At 49.7% G+C, this 23,828-nt stretch overlaps 1 protein-coding gene across 1 annotated transcript in view; it reads right to left on the bottom strand.

Moving 5' to 3' along the window:
* LOC144770014 (E3 ubiquitin-protein ligase TRIM39-like) overlaps window positions 1-23,828 on the bottom strand; it is a 278,653-nt gene that overhangs the window by 33,611 nt on the left and 221,214 nt on the right. The window contains exon 4 of the mRNA XM_078654207.1: window positions 16,191-16,213. Coding sequence (XP_078510333.1) covers window positions 16,191-16,213 — 23 coding nt within the window. The remainder of the gene's footprint in view (window positions 1-16,190; window positions 16,214-23,828) is intronic.

Raw genomic sequence — 23,828 nt, 5'->3', positions numbered from 1 at the left:
CATTGAAGCCCCTATTTTCCTTGTAGAATGGGCTTTTGGTGGGATTGTTAATGTGCGTTTGGCTTTTTGATAACATATTTGTATGCATTTAATAATCCACCTAGCGATCCCTGATTTTGATATGGGATTGCCTTTATGTAGCGGTGTGAAAGACACAAAAAGATGTTTTGTTTTACGAAAAGTTTGTATCCTTTCAATGTAGTACAGTAATGCTCTTTTGACATCCAAAGTGTGTAGAGCTCTTTCTGCGACTGTTTGAAGCTGCGAGAAAAACACTCGCAGCTCAACAGATTGATTTAGATGAAAAGGGGAATGACTTTTGGAAGGAATATTGGATTAGTACGAAGAACCACTTTGTTATGATGCATTTGCAGAAAGGGTTCCTGAATGGTAAATGCTTGCAGTTCACTAACCCTTCTGAGAGAAGTGATTGCTACTAGGAAAGCTACTTTCCAGGTTAGGAATTGCAATTCGCATTTATGTAATGGTTGGAAGGGAGGTCCCATTAACCTTGTGAGAACCACATTTAGATTTCACACTGGTGCAGGTGGTGGTCTGGGAGGAATTATTCTTTGGAGTCCTTCCATAAAAGCTTTAATAGCTGGCACTCTAAAAAGAGATAGATGTTGTCTATTTTGCAAGTATGCTGCAATGGCTGCAAGGTGTAACCTGATAGACGTGTAGGCTAAGTTACACTTTGGAAGGTGCAATAAATATCCAATGATGTGTTGAATAGACACAACTAAGGGGTTAATTTGGTTGTTTTGGCAGTATAAGACGAACCTTTTCAACTTAGCAGCGTAGCATGCTCTAGTGGTGGGACGTCTAGCTTCTTTAATAACGTTCATACATTCTGGGGGAAGGTTGAGGTAACCAAACTCTATGACTTCAGGAGCCAGATCGCCAGGTTGAGCTGAGCTGGGTCCGGGTGTCTGATCTCTCCATGGTTCTGTGTTAATAGGCGTGGAGATAGGCTTAGTTTTTGGTGTGGCACCACAGATAGTTGCAGCAGTGTGGTGTACCACAGTTGTCTGGCCCAAGTTGGAGCGACTAGAATGAGCGTCAGGGAATGTTGCTGTAGTCTGCGTACCACTAATGGAAGTAGTGGGAGAGGAGGAAAAGCGTACGCAAATAGTCCTGACTAGTTCATCCATATCGCATTGCCTTTGGACAATAGGTGTGGGCATCTGGCGGCAAAGTTTGGGCATTTTGCGTTTTCGTGGGTGGCGAAGAGGTTCATCTGAGGTTGTCCCCACATTTGAAAGAACGGATGAAGAACTTGTGGATGAAGTTCCCATTCGTGGATTTGCTTAGTTTGTCGACTTAGTAGATCTGCCATAGTGTTTTGTACTCCTGTGACGTGTTGGGCTAATAGGAAGATGTTTAGTGGTATAGCCCATCTCCATATCTGCTGTGCTAACAGAGAGCTGCAGAGAGTGTGTCCCGCCCTGTTTGTTTATGTAATACATAGCTGTCATATTGTCTGTGCGGACTAAGACAGCTTTTGCCTGACACTTGAGTTTGAAAAGCTTTTTGGGCTAGAAACACAGCTAGTCACTCTAGGTTGTTGATGTGCAATAGTTTTGTTGCAGTGTCCACCTGCCTTGCATGGTGTGATGCAGTAGGTGGGCTCCCAAGCCGGAGAGCGTTGCGTCCGCTGTTAAGACTATTTGAGGAACTCGCTCTAGGAACGGTCGCCCTTTGGAAAGGTTTTTAGTGTTCCACCATTGCAGAGAACGAGGAGTCCGACCGTCTACCAACACTAGGTCTGTTAGCTGACCTTGAGCCTGGTTCCATTGGCGTGCTAGTCTCTCTTGAATTGGACGCATTTGCAATCTTGCGTGAGGAACTACAAATATGCAAGATTGCCTCATTCCTATGAGCTGCATGAACACTCGAGCTGGTAGTGAGTGTTGCGGCTTGAATTTGGTTAGGAGAGTTTGTATACTTGTTATCCTTGCTGGAGAAGGATATGCTAGTTTTAGTTGGGTGTTTATTGTAGCGTTGAGATACTGTTGCATGTGTGAGGGTTGTACATGCGACTTGGTGTGATTTATTGTGAAGGAATAGTTTCTGTCCTGTAACTCCAGTTCTGTAGTAGGGGTATCTCTGTTATAGTCATAATCTAGTGAATAGTCCCGCCCATGTGCGAGGACCCCGGCAATCAAAAATAATCTCTTAAATTGTCAGAAAATTGCAGAACTGCAAAGACACTTAAGAGAAAATTTAAAGACAAATAATGCAGCCTATATCCACAGTCTACACTGTCCAGTACTTCAACTAGAAAATTCCACCAAAAATCCACAAACAGCAAAGCCTGTCCAGATTTCCCTTGCTGCAACAGCAAAAACCCTCAAATGATAGAGAGGAAGGCATGGACAGACAAGCCCCATAGGCTGCCATTATGTGGCTTAAATAGGATACTGTGCCTTTAAGAGAACTTTCCAGAACTTCTCCCAGTATCCCAGAATGCACTGCAGGTCCCTCTTACTTTCAGTTCTTTTTGAAGGCGTAACACGCCAGACCTGTCGCATTCCTTAAATGAACATCTCTCTCCGGCGGGAGGGCGCTTATGACTATAACAGAGATACCCCTACTACAGAACTGGAGTTACAGGTAAGAAACTACTCCTTCTGTAGTAGGGGATCTCTGTGTATAGTCATAATCTAGTGAATAGAATGGCAAGCCCATCCCCACACCAAAGCGGCGGTGGAGAAAAGAGAAATAACACCACTACTGTGCGAACAGATTTCGCAGCGAAGCCTGCCCAACCAGAGCGTCTGCCCTGGCATCAGTGTCCAGGCAGTAATGCTTAGCAAAGGTATGAACCGACTTCCAAGTGGCCGCCTTGCAGATTTCTGCAATCGGAACATTACGGAGCAAAGCTGTCGTGGCGGCCTTGCCCCTGGTGGAATGAGCCTTAGGCTTACCTCCTAAGGTCTTATTAGCTTTTTGGTAACACAATTGTATACAGGACACAATCCACCTAGAGATAGACTGCTTGGAGGTCGCAAGACCCGTCCTGACTGATCCATAATTGATGAACAATTGGTCTGACCTACGAATATCCTTGGTCTTCTCCAGATAAAATTTCAATACCCTCCTAACATCCAGGGAATGTAACGACCTTTCCGATGGAGATGAAGGATTCTGAAAAAACGTAGGCAAAGTTATGGTCTGGTTGACATGAAAATCAGAAATAACCTTGGGAAGAAATTTAGGGCGAGTACGCATAACAACCTTAGCAGCATGAAATACAGTATAAGGTTCTTGGCAACACAACGCCTGAATTTCACTCACCCTGCGGGCCGATGTAATGGCCACGAGGAACGCCGCCTTCCAGGCCAGGTGCTGCAATGAAGCCTTATGAATGGGTTCAAAAGGCTCCTTCATCAACCTGGACAGCACCACATTCAATTCCCATGAAGGCGAAGGAAGCCTGACAGGAGGGAACACTTTCTTCAAGCCTTCCAGAAAATCTTTGATCACAGGGATCTGGAAAAAGGAAGTCTGTGAAGGGCATTTCCTGTAGGCAGTCAAAGCAGCAAGATGAACCTTAATAGAATGGACATTAAGGCCAGACTGCGCCAACTGTAGAAGATAAGGAAGGATGACATCTTCCTTGCATGTCGTTGGGTCATAGGTCTTGGACTTGCACCAGATACAAAACCTCTTCCACTTGTACGCATAAGAAGTCCTAGTGGAAGGTCTCTTAGACTCCTTCAGTATGTCCATACAATCTGCAGGGAGATTCAAATGACCATATTGCACTATCTCAGGAGCCATGCTGCCAAACTCAAAGACGAGAGGTTGGGGTGCAACATCAGCCCCCCGAACTTCGTGAGAAGGTCCGGCCTGCACGGCAGCCGAATGTGAGGAAGGAGAGACCGGTGAAGCAGGTCCGTGAACCACCACTGTCTGGGCCATTCCGGGGCAATCCGTATCATCCGCGCCCTGGACTGGGACAGCTTGATGAGAACCGTCGGAATCAGGGGAATGGGTGGAAAAGCGTACAGAAAGCTGTTCAACCAGTTGATCCATAACGCATTCCCCAGCGTCCCCGGCTGGTAGTACCTGGAGGCGAAGTCTCGGTATTTGCTTTTTTCGGCGGTGGCGAACAGATCTACGTCTGGAGTTCCCCACCTTGCGAAGACTTCTCCTAGTACTTTGTCGTTTATGACCCATTCGTGGTTTTCCTGAATCAGTCTGCTCAGTGCGTCTGCCTGAACATTCTGCACACCTGGTAGATGGGTGGCCGTTATCGTCAGTCCTCGGGCCAGAAGCCAGTGCCAGATCGCCTGCGCCTCCTGCGACAGGGTGCGTGATCTCGAGCCCCCCTGCTTGTTGAGGTAATACATCGTGGTCGTATTGTCCGTCTGTACAAGCAGAGAGTTGGTCTGGAAGGACGGGTGAAAGGCCTTCAGTGCCAAGTGAACAGCTCTGAGTTACAGGAAATTGATGTGGTACGTGGACTCCATCGGGGACCACGTTCCTTGAATCTGTAAGTCTCCGGAGTGCGCTCCCCAACCCAGGAGAGACGCATCCGTCACGATAGTCTGAGTGGGAATGTCCTTGTGGAAGGGAACCCCTCTGAGGAGATTCTCCACTGAACACCACCACTTCAGAGACTGAAGAGCATGTAGAGACAGTCGTATCTTGTCGTCCCAAGATCCTCTCCTCTGATCCCACTGATCCTCCAAGCACTCCTGCAACGGTCTCATGTGCAGTCGTGCATGGAGCGTTAGGAAGATACACGAGGCCATCGATCCCAGTAGAGAAGACACTGTCCTCACTGTTGTGGATGGAGTGGTCATAAGAGCCTGAGCCTTCCGAAGCAGTGATAATCGTCGCTCCTCCGAAGGAGACACGCTTGCCGACAGCGTATCGATGGAGGCTCCCAAGTACTGAATGCACTGGACTGGAGTTGGTACCGACTTGGACATGTTGATGTGCAACCCCAGCTTGTTCAGTAGAACGCACGTCTTCTGGAAGTGTGCTTGCGCTTCCGTGAAGGAGGAGGCCTTGATCAACCAGTCGTCCAGGTACGGGTAGACAAACACCTTGTTCTTACTTAGGTGTGCGGCTACCACTGCCATGCATTTTGAGAATGTTCTCGGCGCAGACTTCAGCCCGAATGGCAGTACTGTGTATTGATAATGATTGGCGCCGACTTGAAACCGCAGGAACTTCCTGTGTTTGTGTGCAATGGCCACATGGAAGTATGCATCCTGGAGGTCTATGGCACACAGCCAGTCTCCCCGTTGCAGCTGAGGATAAATCTGATGCAACGACAGCATGCAAAACTTTTCTCTGCGAATCCACTTGTTTGCTTGTCGCAAATCCAGAATGGGCCTGAACTCGTTCTTGTCCTTTTGGCGAACCAGAAAGAACCTGGAGTACAGACCTCTTCCTCTTTGAGACAGAGGTACGTCTTCCATCGCCCTTTTCCTTAACAGGATATCGGCCTCCGCCTGGAGCTCGCGCAGTTGATACTGCGAGCTGACCGGAGGAATTGATGGAGGCGGGCTGGTGAACCGAAAACTGTATCCATTGCAAACAATATTCAGCACCCACTTGCCCTGAGTACGGGGCCGCCTGTTTAGCTCCCATGCGCGCCGAAGCTTGAGAGTCTTCTTTGAGCGGAACTGTGCACACAACTTGCACTTGCCGTCGTCGTGGTCAGGCGAAAGGCATTTGTTACACACGGGGTGTAGATCGATGTGTGGGTACTTGGACCCACAGAGCGGGCAGTACTTAAAGGGGCTCCGCTCCATGTCCGAAAAATGTTGCAGTCGTGTCGCGATGAGAAGGCCTCAAAGTTCCGAGAGCGAAGAAAACTCCGCTTATTCCGGCTCCAAGAGACGGAAGACTCGAGACCGTGCGCAGACAATACCGACGCAAGAAAATCGAGGCCTTTTGGCCGCTAAAAGTTAGTTTTTCTTGGTTCTGACAGTAAGACGTCGAGACCACATCCGAACCCAATGGCGGAAAAAAACAATCTGGGGATGGAGCCGATGCCCATGCGCACTGTAGTCCAGGGGAGGAGCCACCTATCTCAGGATACTTCGAAGACTCTTCCAGGACAACAATGTGCGATCATCCGAGCCCAACACTAGGCGGCGATCTAATGCTAAGATATGAATTTAGCAGCCCACATGCCTCGAACTTTTTCTCCACTCTGCCAGAAAAGATTGAATGCTTCCCCCCACCAGGGCGGGTAACAGTTGCAGGGGAAGTAAGTGCTCAGGGCCTAGACCCGGTATGGCCTTTAGTCGCTGGAGTCGACTGATGGCCGCCTCTGCCCCTCTAGCGCTTCTGGAACGGTCTTCTGAACTGCTGCTGTTGTTGCTGCGGTTGTCCAGAAGACTGGCCACGCCCTCTGCCTTGACCGCCGAACCGACGTTGGAACGGGCGGTACGACTTCTTGGTCTCCTTGGGCTTCTCCAAACCCACCGCTGTGAGCGTTTCGGCCTCCGCCTTCATGCGGGCCATTTCATCATCAGCGTGCTTCCCGAACAGGGTTTCGCCAGAGAATGGAAGATTGGCAACCCTTTGTTGAGCGTCCGGTTTCAGAGACATAAGGCGGAGCCATGCAGGTCTCCGCTGGTTAATTCCGTGGCAGAAACCATGCGCCGCCAGCAGAGAAGAGTCGGCTGCAGCGCTGAGGACTTGATTCGCCACCAACATCCCTTCATTCAGCACCTCTTGAAAGTCTTCCCGCTTGCCCCGCGGTAGAAGCTCCACAAACTGTTGAAGGGATTCCCAGAGGGCTCTGTCATACCGACCCAACAAGGCAGTGGCACTAGCGGCCTTCATTGAGGTCGCTGAAGTCCCACAAACTCTTCTCCCAGACGAATCCAACCACCTAGATTCCTTATCTGGTGGAACTGTGGAGGACGGCGTGGTGGCATGCTGTTTGCGCGCAGCCGTCAAAATCACAGAATCTGGAGGGGCTCTACCCTAAGAAAGGCCGGGTCCGAGTCCGGAGCCCGGTACTTCATCTGCAGTCTCGAGGATGCCGCCTTAGTCACTGCTGGGGTGAGAAAAAGATCCATGGCCGGTTCTTCCAGACCCGGCACCAGTGGCAATAACGGCCGAGACAAATGCTTCTGGTGTAGCGTCTCGAAGATGACTGATGTCTTGGGAGTGGGCACCGTTAAAGTAATGCCCAATTTCGCCGCACCACGTAACAGTACGCCCTGGAAGGACACCAGATCATCAATCGGTGAAACCCTCGTATCTGGCGAATCCGACAGGGTCGGGGAATAGTCCCTGGTCCCGGACGACCTGGTCCGGGAACGAGACCTGTGCCTCCTGTGGCGCCGTCTAGATCGTGTGGAAGACCTGTTGCGCGAACGTTCCCTTCTTCTGAACCGGGAGCGCGACCTCCCAGCACGTGGGCGCTCCACCGGTTTCCGTGGAGGCGTCTTCCGTGGTCTATCCTGGGGCTTCGGAGTAGGTGTCCCCTTAGGAGGTGTTGGAAGTAGAGGCAGCGACACCGACCTCGGTGGTCTGACGGGAGGCCTCTCCGGCAAAGGCGCGGGCCCATGAGGTGGGACCGGCGGCGGAGGTTGCCACGCAGGGGGTAGCGAGGAAGTGGAGGTAGCGGCGGATTAACCGGATGAGCCTCCTTCGGTAGAGGTGGAGGAGTCGCAGGCCTTGGTGGTGTATATACCGCCGAGTACACCGCGCCCGGTGACTTCTTCGGGGGAGGAGCCTGTGACCCAGACCCTCCAGAGCGTGAGCGAAGCCTCCGACGTCCTTCCCCAGATCCAGCGTGACTTTTCGCGCCAGAATCCCTTCTGCGCCGCTTAGGGGAGGTGGAGATCCTCGGGGACGCTGATCTCTTCCTGCTCGACGTCGAGCGTCGTTTTTCAGGCGTGGAACGGCGATCCCTCGACTCCGGCGTCGAACGCAGTCTCCTCGACGTCGAGTGCTTCTTCCTCGACGACGACCGTCGCCCTCTCGACGACGAACGGTCCGACCTCAACGGCGAGCGTCGACTCTTCCTCCTCGTCGACCGTTTCCTCACAGTCCTCGACGTCGAGGATCCCCTTGACGGCGATCTGCTTGACGGCGACCGGCGGTGTCGCTTCGACGGCGAGCGCCGGTGCCTCCTTCGTCGACGGCGATGCCTCGACTCTGACGTCGACGACGAAGACGCCGTCGGCGGTGACCTCGACGGCCGCCTACCCAGGCCTCTCGACGTCGATCTTCCACGCTGTATCGACCCGGAGCCCCGGGGAGAAGGGGAACACACCGTAGTCATCCCTCTCGACGTGGTCATCGATGCAATCGACGTCGACGGAGACTGGGACCTTTTGCTGGTCTTACTCAGCAGGGGCAGAGGGAGCCTTCCCAGCCTGCCCAGACCCACCTGCAGCCTAGAGTCGCCTCTCTTCCAGGCCTTGGAGCCTAATTCTCAGCCTTTCCCTCAGGGTCCTTGTAGAAAAGGTCTGGCAGATGTCACAATCTTGAGGGACATGCTCTTCAGGGAGGCAAAGAATGCAGACGTCGTGTGGATCAGTCTTGGCCTTCTTCCTTCCACATGCTGGGCACTTGTCGAATAAAGCAGGCATTTTAGATCCCTAAAAAGCCTGAACAAACACACAGAAGTGAAAGGAAACACCAAGTAGCAACTGAAAACACTTTTAAATCCAAAAAGTGTACAAAAACTCCAATAAACCCTTGAATAGGGAGAGCTCAATGCACCAGGGTCCTGTAAGCAGGAGCCGGAAAAGAGAACTGAAAGTAAGAGGGACCTGCAGTGCATTCTGGGATACTGGGAGAAGTTCTGGAAAGTTCTCTTAAAGGCACAGTATCCTATTTAAGCCACATAATGGCAGCCTATGGGGCTTGTCTGTCCATGCCTTCCTCTCGATCATTTCTGAGGGTTTTTGCTGTTGCAGCAAGGGAAATCTGGACAGGCTTTGCGGTTTGTGGATTTTTGGTGGAATTTTCTAGTTGAAGTACTGGACAGTGTAGCCTGTGGATATAGGCTGCAATATTTGTCTTTAAATTTTCTCTTAAGTGTCTTTGCAGTTCTGCAATTTTCTGACAATTTAAGAGATTATTTTTGATTGCCGGGGTCCTCGCACATGGGCGGGACTATTCACTAGATTATGACTATACACAGAGATCCCCTACTACAGAATCCCAAATCGTGGAGCAGTTGAATGGTAGCGTGGGTGTGTTGTGCACACTGGTTGTATGAGCTGGCTTTTAGGAGCCAGTCGTCCAGATATGGGAAGACATGTATGTGCTGTCTTAAGTGTGCTGCTACTACTGCTAGGCATTTGGTAAACACTCTTGGCGCTGTTGTGACTCCGAATGGGAGCACTTTGAATTGGGAGTGCTGCCCGTCTAGCACAAATCTGAGATATTTCCTGTGCGCCGCATGGATGGGAATATGGAAGTAGGCGTCCTTGAGATCAAAGTGGCAAGGAAGTCGTTTAGCACCAGTAGTGGAAGGACATGCTGAAGTTTGACCATATGGAAATGGTCCGACTGAATGTAAACGTTTAGAGGTCTGAGGTCTAGGATGGGTCTTAGTAATCCGTTCTTTTTTGGTATCAGGAAATACAGTGAGTATACTCCTTTATTTTTGTGGTGCTCTGAAACTATCTCTATTGCATTTTTCTGCAGGAGGGATATTACCTCTTGTCTGAGCAATGTTAAATGTCCCTGTGACATTGGACGCTGCCTGGGTGGTATGTTTGGGGGGGTAGATTTTAGTTCCAGACAATAACCTGATTGAAAATTTGTAGCACCCACCTGTCTGATGTGATGTTTTCCCAGGCTGCCAGGTATTGTTGGTGTCTTCCCCCGACAGGAGTGGAGTGGGGCGGGGGAAGAGGAAGGGAGTCATTGGGCAGGGGTAGAGGCAGCGCGGGAATTGTTATTTTTACATCTCCCCTTGTTGTTGTTACCTCTGTACCCACCCCTTTAGTAACCCTTGCCATAAGTGGATTGTGTAGGGGCTTTGTATGAGGCTGAGGCTGTGACTGAGTAGTATCCTCTGGAGGCACTTCTATAGGATGAGCGACGAAATGAACGCCTGGGAGCCTGCGGCTGCAGGGCTCCCATAGATTTGGGGGTGTCTATCTTTTTTCAAGAGATACATCCACATTGGGTCCAAATAGCTGTTGCTCATCGAAAGGTTGATTAAGAATGGCAGTTTGTACCTCAGGTTTGAATCCTGATACACGTAGCCAGGTGTGTCTGCGTAGTAAGACGCAGTGTCCGCTGCGTCAAGGGCACATCTGATGTAATGTTTTTACCCTCTTGGATGAGTTTGTGTGCCCTATCCCTGTACTTATCAGGGAGGTGTGTCATTATTGACTCTAATTCGTCGTAATGTGCTCTATCATATCTAGCTAGCAATGCCTGTGTGTTGGCGATACACCACATGTTTGCAGCTTGAGACGCAGTTCTCTTTCCTGATGCGTCTAATAACTTAGACTCTTTATCTGGTGGAGCAGCATCACCTGATGTTTGCGAGTTTGCTCTCTTGCGTGCGTTGGAAACTACAAGTGAGTCTAGTGGTACTGGTCCCTTCATGTATGTTGGATCTGAAGGGGCGGCTTTATATTTCTTCTCTATACGAGGATTAATGAATAGTATTCTGGGGGGGGAGGGAGCGCGCGTCTGGGGGGGCACGTCTGGGGTCAAAACAGCAGTGGTTTATGTAGCTAACAATGCAATTTTACGGAAAACAGTGCAGGGTGTCCCCAGTGAGCATGGAACCTACAAAAATAGTAACATATTTGTGACATACACTTGGTTTCCAACATTTAGTAAAGTTGACCATCAAAAGCAATGAGTAATGTGAATAGTGTCCTTAAAAAATAAAAGGAGCTGGTGAATGGTTCGCTTTATTTTTGTTGACGGAGTTTCGACCCCTAAAGCAATGAGGGGTCTCTTCAGGACCTAATGATGTAAAGACATCAGAGATGAAGAATTAACTGTAAGCGTGATTGATGTGCACCCCAGGGAAGTGAAAGTGTCAAAGGTTTACTCACATGGGACCTGGTCGGGCACCTGGTGAGGGGAAGGTAGCTGACAGCAAGGTCAATTGCACGAGTCGCAAGACTGGATGCTGAGAGAGTAGAAATTATAAAAGGAAACGCGTCAATCTGTGTGATTCATATGGGTCTCAAGAGCAATGCTGGGGTTAGAAGTCTATCAGATGCCATCATACCCAAAAACCGCACCCCAGTCCCAATAGAAGGCACCTTGCTTGAAAAAGAGGCAGCCTCTGGAATGCCACCACCCTCTCTTGGTTAGGGCATGTCTTTCTGGTGACAGATTTTAAGATGGACCTTACAAAGGGCTTGATTTGTCATTGCTAGAGGTGAGACCATTTAGCATTGCTGGTAAATACCAACTTGTGAAGTAAGGACATGACTGTTTGAGTGCGTTCTAGGCAATGTTCTCTGCTGCTGCTCTTGGTCAGCTAGTCATCTAGATGTGAAAAAAATCAGAATGGCCAAACCGCGCAGATGCAGCCACCACTGCTCAACAATCTGAAAGCCTTTATCGCCCTAGTTGCACCAAAGGTCAGAGCTTCGCTTTGTGGTAACAGAACTACACAACCACTTCCAAGTTACCTTTGGTGGGCTGGAAGAAAGGGAACAAAGGTCTTAAGTCCTGTGCCACTGACATGGTGGGGAGGGAGGGATGGATGGATGCAGGGAGGGGGCAGGTGAACAGGCAAACAAGGTCCTGAAGGTAGTCCCAAAAGGATATACTAGTTCTGCGGCTGGAGGTCTAGGATCGGCTGCAGGAACCCATCATTTTTGTGAAGTAAGAAGCATATGGACTACGCTTCTTTGTTGCATTAGTTCAGGGGCACCTGCTTGATGGTAATTTTAGCCACGAGTTCCTGCACCTGCTCCTTGATCAGCCCAAGGTGGTGTGGTCTGAGGCCATAGAGTAAAGGACATGGAGTAAAGGACATGGAGTAAAGGCAGAAAGGACATGGAGTAAAGGACATGGAGTAAAGGACATCGAGTAAAGGCAGAAAGGACATGGAGTAAAGGCAGAACGTTTGGTGGCCCAGTCTGGATCTCTCGGCAGCACCCCTGTTCTACTGATAGCATTCATGTCTCAGAAGTAATTCTCTCCCGCTGGGGAGAAAAAAACCTCAGTCTTCCCCCTAAGGCAACTCGGACGTAGCCACCTAGTCTTTCCCTCTTACCACCTTGGATACATTTTTGGGTGGAAGGTGAGCCAGGAAAGGACTGAAGGTGGTAGCTGTGCCTTTGGTTGGATATTGGAGCTTTGGACCTACCTCTAGTCTGGTGCTATTGAAAAGCAGACTTTGGGGTGGAGGACTGGAAGGCACCCACTAATTTACTTATTTGTGTCCTTTTTGATCTTTTCCAACATCTCATCGACCAGGGGGCCAAAGAGGTGCACCCTATAAAAAAGCATATTGAGAAGAGGATACATCTTCGGTCAAAAACTAGAGATTCATCCCACCTCCTCGTGCTCAATGAGTGGTGGTATGGGGACCGTAGTGATCCGGCTTATGCTCTAGAGCACTCGTTGATGGGCGGTGCCACGCTCCACACATTGCTGTACTCGGCCAGGCGGAGGAGGATATTGCCGAGGGTCACTCAGGTGGTCTTCGCGGTCTGGCGGCAAGCTTTGCATCGTATGGGGTGGTGGGGCAAGCTGACGGCCGAGACGCCGTTGTGGCATAATGGCCTGCTCCCGGCACTGGCTTCCCTTTCCGGGTTTGGCGGCTGGGACGCGATCGGGATTTCGTCCCTTGGTCACGTTCTCTCCGGTACTACGCTTAAGTCCTTTCAGGACCTTAGCTCTGAATTCAATATGCCTAAGTCCCAATTCTTCCGGTACCTCCAGTTCCGTCATGCCCTTGGCCCGAGTCTGGTGGGCTTGGAGCAACTCCCTGATTTCAGTCCCATCGAGGCTAAACTATTTATGGGTGACCTAGGCGACAAAAAGGTTTCTCAGATATATCGCTCCTTGGTTACACACTGTTCCCCTTCCCTCTCGTCGTTGAAGGCCTCCTGGGAGATTGATATTGGCCCCTTGGATGATGATGACTGGCGCGAGGCGCTTGAATCCCCCCGGGGAGCTGCTATAGCTGTCCGTCTCAGATTTATTCAGTTTAAGTACCTTCACAGGGCCTACTATACTAGAGAACGGCTGTGGCGGGCGGGCCTTATAGCCGCCCCGGAGTGTCTGAGGTGTGGTGCTGAGAGAGGGACGCTTCTCCATACTGTGTGGTCCTGCGGGAGGCTGACCAGGTTCTGGGCGGGAGTTTGGGACTGTCTTTCGGAGGTGCTGGGGTGGGACCTGCCCCGTACCCCTAGGCTGGGTCTCCTTCATATCCTGGATAATGTTGGGGGCAATGCTTACAAACGTCACCTGCTGCTTTTGGGACTAGTGGTGGCCAAGCGAGATCTGGCCCAGGCCTGGAAAAGCGTTCGTGCCCCCCCGCTTGGTGCATGGAAAGCGGGACTGGACTTCCTTATGGGCCTGGAATTACCTGTTTTTGAGGCCAGAGGGTGTCCCCGGAAGCACTACAAAATTTGGAAAAGATGGGCGGACTACAGGGGTCTGCACCTCGACCCCCCCGCTGATCTTGATGATGTGTTGGCTCTGAATGTGGACCCCATACCTTAGACTGTTGGCTGACTCCACCTTTGTTTTGCATCTTATGTTGCTACGCTGTGAACACGTGCACTGGGTTAGGGAGGGTTAAGGGGTGGGTAGTAGGGGGGGTGTGGTAGGGCGGTTGGGTTTGGGTGGTCTGGGAGGGGACTGGGGTATGTTTTTATAACTCTGGGTTCACTGCTATGCCTTTTTTCAATGTCTGTCGTTGACAGTCTCCTCCTGACTGTGGAGGGCTGTATCGATTTATGCATGAACTCTTAATAAATACGGTTTTGAAAAAAAAAAAAAATAGAGATTCAGAGCCAAGCTTGACACTGTAAGAAGTTGCCAGTATACATAATTATGGAGGCGGTACCTGGACATTCTAAGGCACATCTAATATTTGCATTAGGTATGATTTTTTAAAAGGGACTAAAAGCTGGTAGCAGAAGGCAAAGTGCCACTGGGGGGTGCTGGATTAGTTATTCCATATGCTCCAAGCAGTGTCGTCTGACAAAAGTACAAGTCAACTGAGTTGGCAATATACTTCCCCACTGCCACACGACTGCCAGCAGTGTCAGTGCTTCAGCTTACTTTGTCGCGTGGAGGTGCATCACCGGTTATCTTCCCTGATGCAAGTTTGTGCTCCATAGGTTGCGCTGGGTGAATCCGATCCAGAATGTAAAAAGGGTCAACCAAAGCTGGCTTGAATTTCTTCTCCACTTTTAGGGTAATGCCGTTGGCTTTAATACGCTCCTGGAAATGTTGAGTATCAGCTTTCATTATGCATCTGAGCATGGAAGGGACTGTAAAGATATTTCCTTTTTGTACAAGGTCTCTATGAGGAAATCATCGCCTTCTGGCACGACGTGCATCTTCACATTGATGGTGGGTGGCCCTCTGGATCACAGCATGATAAGCAGTGGTGTCAGCCAGGGAGACCCTAACGGTCCAGGTGATCAAACGAATAGTGCTCTCAAGGGACCTCCACATCACCAGGTGCTGAGGGAAAGTAGTGAAGATCCAGAGTTGACTGGCGTGTAAGAAGATTCAGGAGAGGACTGAGGAGAGGAAGGCTATGAAGGTGCGAGAAGGCGTTGGGTGGCAGTGGTGAAGGCGAACACCCAGGTGCAAGTGGAAAATGGGGGGCAAAGCCCCATCCCTCATTGGGACAGGAGGAACGAGAGGCTCAAAGATTAGCTGATAGGCCAATATCCAATTCTTGGCGACACAGGCATGTGTTGGATCTGTATCCTTAGTAAGAATCTTTCCCATACAGCCTCATATCGAAGATCTCTGGCAACATGATTGATCCCATGATGCTTTTGGATCACTGTGCTGAGGGTTCTTTTGGAAAAAGTCTCACAGCGTTTCCTTGTCAGGATTTGAACCCATCGGGGGAAGGCAAACTCAGAGTCGAAGAAGGCTCTCTGCATTCAGCAGTATCGAGTTTTATCCAAATGTCTACACCGTTTCAGGCTGGATTTGGTGATCAAAACCAGGCTCCATCAGGTGCTCTGCGTCATTCAGGGAACACTCTGGAGGTCGAGATCGCGGACCTTGCGTTTGTGACCGGACTGGGGCTCTAGCTGTGGACCTGGTCTTCAAGCTCGAGGGCTTTTGACGAAGATGCACTTGCCTCTTCCTGCTAGATGTCGGAGACCTCAGAGAAGAGCAACTTCAGGCTCATTTCAACATGGGAGGCAGGACAGGCCACCTTGTTCTTTCTAGGTGCCAAAAATGTCGCAAGATGTCATGGGCATCGGGCAAGGGTGGTGCTGCATCTTGTGATGCAAGCAATACCTCCCTCTTCGGTGACAGAGGATTTTCTACTCTGGAGGGATTGCCGGAAATGTTATGTTCAGCGACAGAGCATGCTGTGTTGGTATGACCAATGATTTTTATGATGCACCTACAGCAGAACTAGAAAGGAATGTATTCTATATAAACAATCTCTCTCCCCTTCCTCCCTCCCCCTGTCATTCTCCAGAAAACTTCGTGAAATTCATGTGAGTCACAACAATGCAGTGTGTGTGCAGGAAGGGGGGCGGGGGGTGGCGGGTAACGTAACAATGCGTCTCAAAGTCATCAGATCCAGAGCACCAAAAAGGTACTTGGGTGTCAGTGAAGAGTGCTCTGAAAAGGTACCAAATACGCAGTAACTGTTTTCACAGTCACTGAGCTTGAAGTTCAAAATGCTGGTTTTGAGGAATCTGCTGAGGAACGCACCAGTACAGAGTTGGCAATTGAAAGCCCAAGCTCGATGGCAGAAAAAAACAATCTAAGGGAGATCCTCTGCCCTAGTGAATTGTGAACTAAAAGAGTGAGTTTAACTGCTCGTGTCGCAAAACTTCTTTGAAGAAACCAAGTTTCAAACATCCTGGTCCAACCCCAGAGTATGTAGAGCAGGTGTCTCTAGAGTTACACATACTATAAACATATTGTTCCTTCTCTGCTGGCGAATAAACATTTTTAAAAGGTCTAAGGTGCATTATCTTACATGTGACATCCATGTATTTTTCTTACACACTCCAGAAAGGCTGCCACAAACAGACAAGACTTACCTGTTCAGGGTGGTTCGGATGTCCTGAAAGACAGAACAAGAAAGTAATTAGAATCCATTCAGCAATCCAGAAACCGCAGCTGGCCAGACTTAAAATTATGCACACCTGAGCCTTACAAGTAATAGGTTCACAAATCTATGTAATACATGTACTCGAATACTGTGATCTTGTCCACATAATGACCTGTCACAAAGATAATAGATAACTACACTTTTATAAAACTATTGCAAACAAATGTCCATTTTGTATCATTATAAACAGGGAGTCATCAGCTGTATAGTCCATGGAGACGGCCAACCCTAATTTTAACCGACACTATAGTGCACCCATCCACTTTCTAACATGCATGCTGGGATGACCCCAATAAGGTTCCACCACTAAACATTACCTAAGCACCCACACAAGCAAACTCCACTTATCAGAGAACACGGAAACGAGCCAGAACATGGATCTGGCATGAATAGAAAGGAGGCTCTTATACAACAGGGGCCCACTACTATAATCAGCTGTCACCAGCTTCTACTAGTGTCTAATCGACTGCACTACTTGTCCTGCAGGTCCCCTCCACAGAGGAAGTAAAAATAGAGCTGAGTGCGAAGGAACCATGAACACTTATGAAGGGTACACAGACACAGACACCGACAGACGTAACTTGGTCTTACTGCTCTTTTTTGCTTTCTTCTCGGTCGAATCTTTCAAATTAGGCTATTCTACGAGCTGAGCTCTGTCTGCAGTTTGATTGAAAATCTTGTGGTTAATCTAAAAGCTTAATTTTTTACATTACAATTAAAACGAGCCTGTCTTGCTACATTTAACACTTTTGTTCCAAGTTAAATCTGATAGTGGTTTCAATTTTAGATTTCACCACATTTTGGTTTATAAACAGTGTAAGGACACAGGCTTTTTGTATGTTCCCCTAATGTAATTACCCAAAAATGACCTGAGCCCTTCTAAACAGGACTCAATGTATGTGCTCTAACCCTTAAAATAGAGCATGTTTAATTGGCTACTCCCCAATTGGCACAGCTCAACTTGTAGGTCCCTAATATATGGTTCTGGGGTACCTAGCATGTGTAAGCTGAAGTGTGGTCTGCAGCACTAGTTGTGCCACCATGCCTAGGACAAGGTAAAACATGTCTCCCACACTGCAGACTGGCAGATCAGTTTGAAGCTGCTAACTCTACTTTGCCATTTAATGGCAAAGCCCAAACCTCCCTTATTAGGTCTCACCTAGCTTTGCTGCGCACATGCGTCGCTCACTCGGCGAGATTTATTGCAAATGAGGAGTTTTAGAAAAGGGCTTGAAGCCCCGTGCATTATTTCCATTGGCCTGTGTCACCATTTATGGTAAACTGTGGCCTGCCATTGGAAATAAGCTTTCTGGGGTGGCTCCTTTTGGCTTTTTTTTGTGCAGCCCATCTGGACTGGATCTCCTGCTTCACGGCTGTCGTAAAGCAGTTTCTTATCACAAGGAGGCGTGTTATGTAAACAAGCCGTGCGATTCAGTCTAGATGGGCCAGACAAAAAAGGAGACATGGTGCCGCGTGTTTATTTTTGCACCTCTCTTTCACTTTAAAGCGAACACAATGCAAACAAGCATTTACAATGCAACGGTTTCGCCTTTTCAAACGTTAGAGCTATTGGCATTGTAAATGACAACATTTTTATTTATGTGTTGGTTTTGAAAACAGATAAATAAATGGCATTGTCATTTACAATGCCAATAGCTTAATCTCTCGCAAATGACACACACCAACAGAGAGCCCCCCACACAGAGCCCTCCCCACACACACACACAGCCCCCCCACACACACACAGAGCCCCCCCCACACACAGAGCGCCCCCCCCACACACACCCACAGAGCCACCCCCACAGAGAGCCCCCCCACAGAGCCCACCACACACTGCGAGCCCACCACACACTGCGAGCCCCCACACACACTGCGAGCCACCACACACACTGCGAGCCACCACACACACTGCGAGCCCCCCACACACTGCGAGCCCCCCACACACTGCGAGCCCCCCACACACACTGCGAGCCCCCCACACACACTGCGAGCCCCCCCCACACACTGCGAGCCCCCCCACACACTGCGAGCCCCCCCACACACTGCGAGCCCCCCCACACACAGTGAGCCCCCCCCACACACAGTGAGCCCCCCCCACACACAGTGAGCCCCCCCCACACACACACTGCGAGCCCCCCCACACACTGCGAGCCCCCCCACACACGGCGAGCCCCCCCCCCACACACACTGGAGCCCCCCACACACACTGCAAGCGCCACACACTGCTGCTTTTTACAAGGAGGGGCCGCATCAACCGAGAGGGTGACTTAGGAAATCCATTGGACTAATCCGACGAGCGCTGCCTGGAAGTGTTTTTTAATGTTTTGTCTCAGTTTGTGGAAAACAACTAATATTGGGTCACTGGATATTTAAAAATAAAATAGATGCAGACTTCTTTTTTTTTTTTTTTACTATTTCTCAAGCGAATTAACTTGCCAGCTGAGATGTGAGCAAATGTGTGCTTTTCGTAAAAAAACATTCCCAGAGCACGAGTTATACTTGTCCCGGGCCTGTAACCCCCCTCCTCCTCCTTTCCTCAAACATCATCCTCCCGCCACTCGAACAACCCCCACGCCTTCCCTTTCCAAATACACTCTCACTAGCAGGCTACTACCCGATCGCTGCAATAGGAAGGGATAATGCGCGAGAAGAGGATATTACTACTTAAATACACAGACGGTAGCAAAACAGCACATTCTTACAAGCAGCGCGTTATATCGGGCCCACCACACCCAGTAAAACCGAACCTTGTTGATGAACTAGCGCTTCAACGCCTCATCAGAGATAGAGTGCCCTACAATTGCACTACAATGCTTTGTGCGGATTGAAGGATTCAAAGTCCGGAGTCTCAGAGATAAGATTTCAGTAACAGGGCCCCTGGAGGAGAGGCATTTATGCGTAACTCACACCCCGTAGTTCCAAACTGTTATAAGAGGCTCGGGTTAAGCACAACACGTCACCCGGCAGCCTCCTCGATCGTAAAAGAAAGCAGACATGTATTGGGGAATGGTAGAATGTTACGCGGATCGGAGCGTGACAAGCTGGTGAAAAACTTCAACAATGCATGTTGTAAAGTGTGGAAAAATAGTACAGAAAAGAAGAACACGCCAGTGGTGAGCATTTGGGGTTAAAACAATGTTTATGAACTACTGTTGTCCTCTTGTAGGCATTGGGTTAAGCAACTGTTATTGCTACGACAGAGTCAATTACCATAATACAATTTAGACAGGGAAATTGAAGAACGGACAGCCTGCCTGCAGAGAGTGCCCAACTATGTTGGCCTCTTTTAAAGAAGTTAACGGAACTTGTAACAACCCTTCCATGAGACAAGAAACTCCTTTGAACAGAACAGTTCGTGTGGTGTGTGTCGACTCAGCTAATCGGCCTGCATGGGCAATGAGACAAACAGTCGCTCAGTGCTATGTAAGCGCCATGCCTCAATCCTGACCTACAGCTGCAATATAAATCAGATTGACTTCATACGTAGTTTTATGGATAGTTTTTTGTTGTCAGCCAATGCAACAAGAAGGGGTTATTAGCTCTTGAGCATACTACGTCTGCAATCGATTGTGCATGACATTTCCCTCTAATGAGTAGAATAGTCAAGAGGGTAAAAGGCGAACTTGTAGTAAGTCTAAAACTCACTGGAACATACCCGGGTCGCTGAATATATCTACTGAGAGGGATTTGACGGGGACTCTCAAAGCACCCCTACACTTTCAAAACCAGATACTTTTAAGTATTCGATGGAACATGCACGGTGGATTACCCGTACCTGTTTATTTCTAAAGCCTCCGAATACATGGAACCGGACTTTTTATTTGGAATTTATGCAAACTCTACGACAGATGAGACAGGCCAACAACATTAGCCGTAACAAATGTTCAGTCCTGTTCAGCACAGCTCCATGTTAATTTCTGCTTTTGGCCTGGTGCAGGTTTTAAATATTTGCCACAGTAAACTTGGTTAGTGTGGCAATTGTGGGCCTCTAGACATACGTACAGGAGCACTAGCAAACACCGCCAATGTATTATTATATATGATTGTATTTATTATATTATATATTATCAATTGCCAAGCCGCACTGGTAAAGATGAAAAGCTAAGGAGTGTATGCTTTGGCGGAGGGCTCTCTTCGAGGTGCCCCAAACCTTCGATTGCTCACAGCCATCGTCTATCACTGGAATAGGACGCAGGTGCAGTACATACTTTCAAGGCACACGTCTCTGTGACTCGCACTCTGATGGCTGAACCCCATTTGAAAGATTGGCTTTGAGGGCCGAGACGTTCCCTGTCAGTGCAGCGAAAAAAGAAATATCACTAGGAAAAAAACACATTACTGTTTCCACTGCATTTCAGACGCTTTGATGAACCAGTATTAACATGCAGCTCACGCATTCTTCAAGGTGACTGCAAAACACATCACGTTCGCCGCCGGAAGAATAGCAGTCGCAAGAGCAACGTTCATTAAAAAGGAAAAAAAATAAGGCATGTGCCTCGAAACACTGGCGGAGGGCTTGAAATGCAAGTATGCAATGGTTCATACAGTCACACAATTAAACAAGCACCTACGGGCACACGGACAGCGGGAGGGGGGGCGGTAAGACGGACAGCAGGAGGGGGGGGGCGGGAAGACGGACACCGGGAGGGGGGCAGAACGGGCACACGGACAGCGGGAGGGGGGGGGCAGGAACGGGCACACGGACAGCGGGAGGGGGGGGGCAGGAACGGAGAGCGGGACATCGCGCAACCCACCCCTACAAAGGACACTTCCGAAATGGTGGAAAACAAAGCTGTAAAAAAAAAAAAAATAAACACCGCCCACGCATGACGATCGCAAGGGGGCGGGATGAGTAAAAATGGCCGGAACGCCCACGAATCTGTTCCGGCCATGACGGACAGATCTCTGTTCCAATGGCTAGCCTCCATTTATGGAGCTAGCCAATGGAACAGAGGGGCAGGACATGAGTACACATCTCTAGACATAAGCTTTCGCCTTGCGCAGAAAGTCTGCTGCGCAGCCTTTCGGCGAGGCGAAACCTAAACATAAACAGCGGCTGCCTAGCGAGAGCCTGTTTTTTTTTTTTACATTATCCTACTGGTTGTATTTATGGTTCGAGCCTCACCGCTATGGCGCAGGAGAGGCAGCATGTCGGTCTCCCACACACCAACCGCCCCCCTTGCCTTGTGAAAACACATGGGGCCGTGTATTGTAATCTCGGTGGTAAAGCTCACATTTGCGCCGCCACTTCCCTATCTGGGAGCCCTCTCGCCATCTTCGGACCGGCCGAGCCTTCTTTATCCAAGCCGGCTCTTATCTGCCCTCTCCACGTTTCCTGCCCATGCGCTGCCACTCTTTGGAGAGGGTTCACTGACAGGAGTCGTGTGGAGGGGTGTGGACAGTCCTGAGTCCTCTGTTAAAAACAGGCGCAGGGGTTGCTTTGTGTAAAACCGCTGCTGATCCCCTCTCTGCGAAAGTGCCCGGCCTGACCTCAGGCTAGAAGCTACTTATGATGAAATGTTCTGTGCACTCGCTGCCCTGTCCTCCTGTGCCCTTGAACTAAAACCAACCACCTCCCCCCCTCCAAGTGCATGCTGCTACGACAGGCCTGTGCTCTTTGCCCGGCGGCCATCTTTCAAGGGGTGCCTCTTGCCATGTGTGTGCCTGGCAGGATTGCCCTCGCGAATCTATGGGTTTTACTGTGCCTCTCCCCCCAGCACCATGAGGATGGCCATCCATTAAAGCATGTTGGCTCACGGCAGCCAGGAGGGAGTCCACAGACACTGCCTCCCTGGACCTCCGCCTGCCTTTCCACGCACGCCTGCACCCTCTCTCAGGCGTCGGCCTTGCCCTTGGTGCTCTGCACTGGGCGCCTTTGCCTCCACTTGCATTTTCTGCATGGCTGGCACCACCCACATATCTTACCGCCCTACCACTGGGCATGCCAGCATTCTTACGCATGGCAATTCCAGCAATCAGTCCGTGGCATCCCTGCCCTCACCCAGGACCCTCAGAGTTTCTGCATGGTGCCACCATGCACCAACCACTCATTCCCTGCCCTCTGCTCTATCACCAACACTATCTCCAGGGTACCCTTACACCGTGACCACAATACCAGGGTATTCGTCTTTTGTGCACGGCTGCCACCCTGTACAGACCACCCGGGCTCTGCTGCTGTGCGATGGCCTCTATCGCGCACATGCCACACCCTGCCCTCTGTGGATGCCATACGTGCTTCCACTGGCATCGCAAAGCCCTCTGAGGTGTCATCTTACAACCCCCCCAACCTCTGTAGGTATGGCTTCTATGCACAGAGCAGCAGAGACCCCCGCACCCGGTGCTCCTTCGTGCAGAGCAGTCAGGCATTCACCAGCACCCCAAGGGCCTCTGTTTTACTGCACGGCTGTCACGCTCCACAGACCGCACCCCCCCGTGACCTCTGTGAGCACTGCTTCTGTTATGTTATGAAGGGCTCTTCTATAGCGCACGGCTACTCCGTGGAGTGTCCCGGCGCTTTGGCAAAGAGAGCTAAGAGGGAAGTACACAACACAACGCCCACCGCAGGCCGGCACAGAGTTACTGGGAGAAGAGCCAGGTCTTCAATGCACTGAACAGCACATAGACCCCCCCACCCCCAACATATGCTCTTGGAGCACGGTAGCCATGCACTCGCCAGCATCCTAGGGGCCTCGGTTTTACTGCACGGCTGTCATGCTCCACAGATCGCCCCTGTCCTCTATGAGCACTGCTTCTATGCACAGAGCAAAAAGAAGGGGTAATGCCCTAAAAGGACAAACACCAGGACGGGCCGTATTTAACCCCTTTGCCGCGGGGCCAAGTGGAAAGTCGAGCCGAAGTGGTGAAACATTGAGGTACCAGTAAGGTACACGACTTTTAATAAAGTTTATACGCTGCATATCGTACAAGTCAAACAAATGAATGCCGGTCTAACGACCAGTGCTTTCTTTTTTTTTTTTTTTTTTTTTTTTTTACAGACGGGCACAGACAATGACGTGATTTTTAACTTTCGTGAGCAGTGGCGGAAAAATGGTTGGATGCAGCTAGGCAGGTATGTAGGCTTGCAAGGGCCACCTCGAATAGATGCAACATAAACTTGAGTAATGGAGCGAGTGATTAAAGAAATGCTCCTTTTTCACTTTAAGATTCAGTCACACATTCGACACAGTCGTGTTGTAGGATATCTAGCATTGGGAAAGCGACACCACCAGCACAGTCGAGATAGGTGGAATCTGAGGTATAATGATAACACAAGTGCGAATCAGGCACGTTAATGACGGAAAGTCTAACCAGACTTTTATCTTTTGTTTAAACAGGGCCAGCCCAGGTGGTTTCCCCCATCATTCAGACAGCAGCAAGCTTGATGAAAAACATTCGAACATCAGGTATAGTGCATTTATGTAACTAGTATACTGGAGAGAACTGTATAATGTTGAGTAAGGAGAAAGTGATACATTTGGTTTTTGTTTTGTAGATCATACCAATGTGTGTGTGTATATAATTCAGAAGCCCTGATGAGAGCCCTTGGGGCTTGAAACGCGTCAGTATT

Source organism: Lissotriton helveticus, chromosome 7 (assembly GCF_964261635.1).
Source record: "Lissotriton helveticus chromosome 7, aLisHel1.1, whole genome shotgun sequence".
NCBI lineage: Eukaryota > Metazoa > Chordata > Amphibia > Caudata > Salamandridae > Lissotriton > Lissotriton helveticus.
The sequence above is the reverse complement of the archived record's forward strand: the minus strand, read 5'-3'. Positions and strand labels throughout refer to the sequence as shown.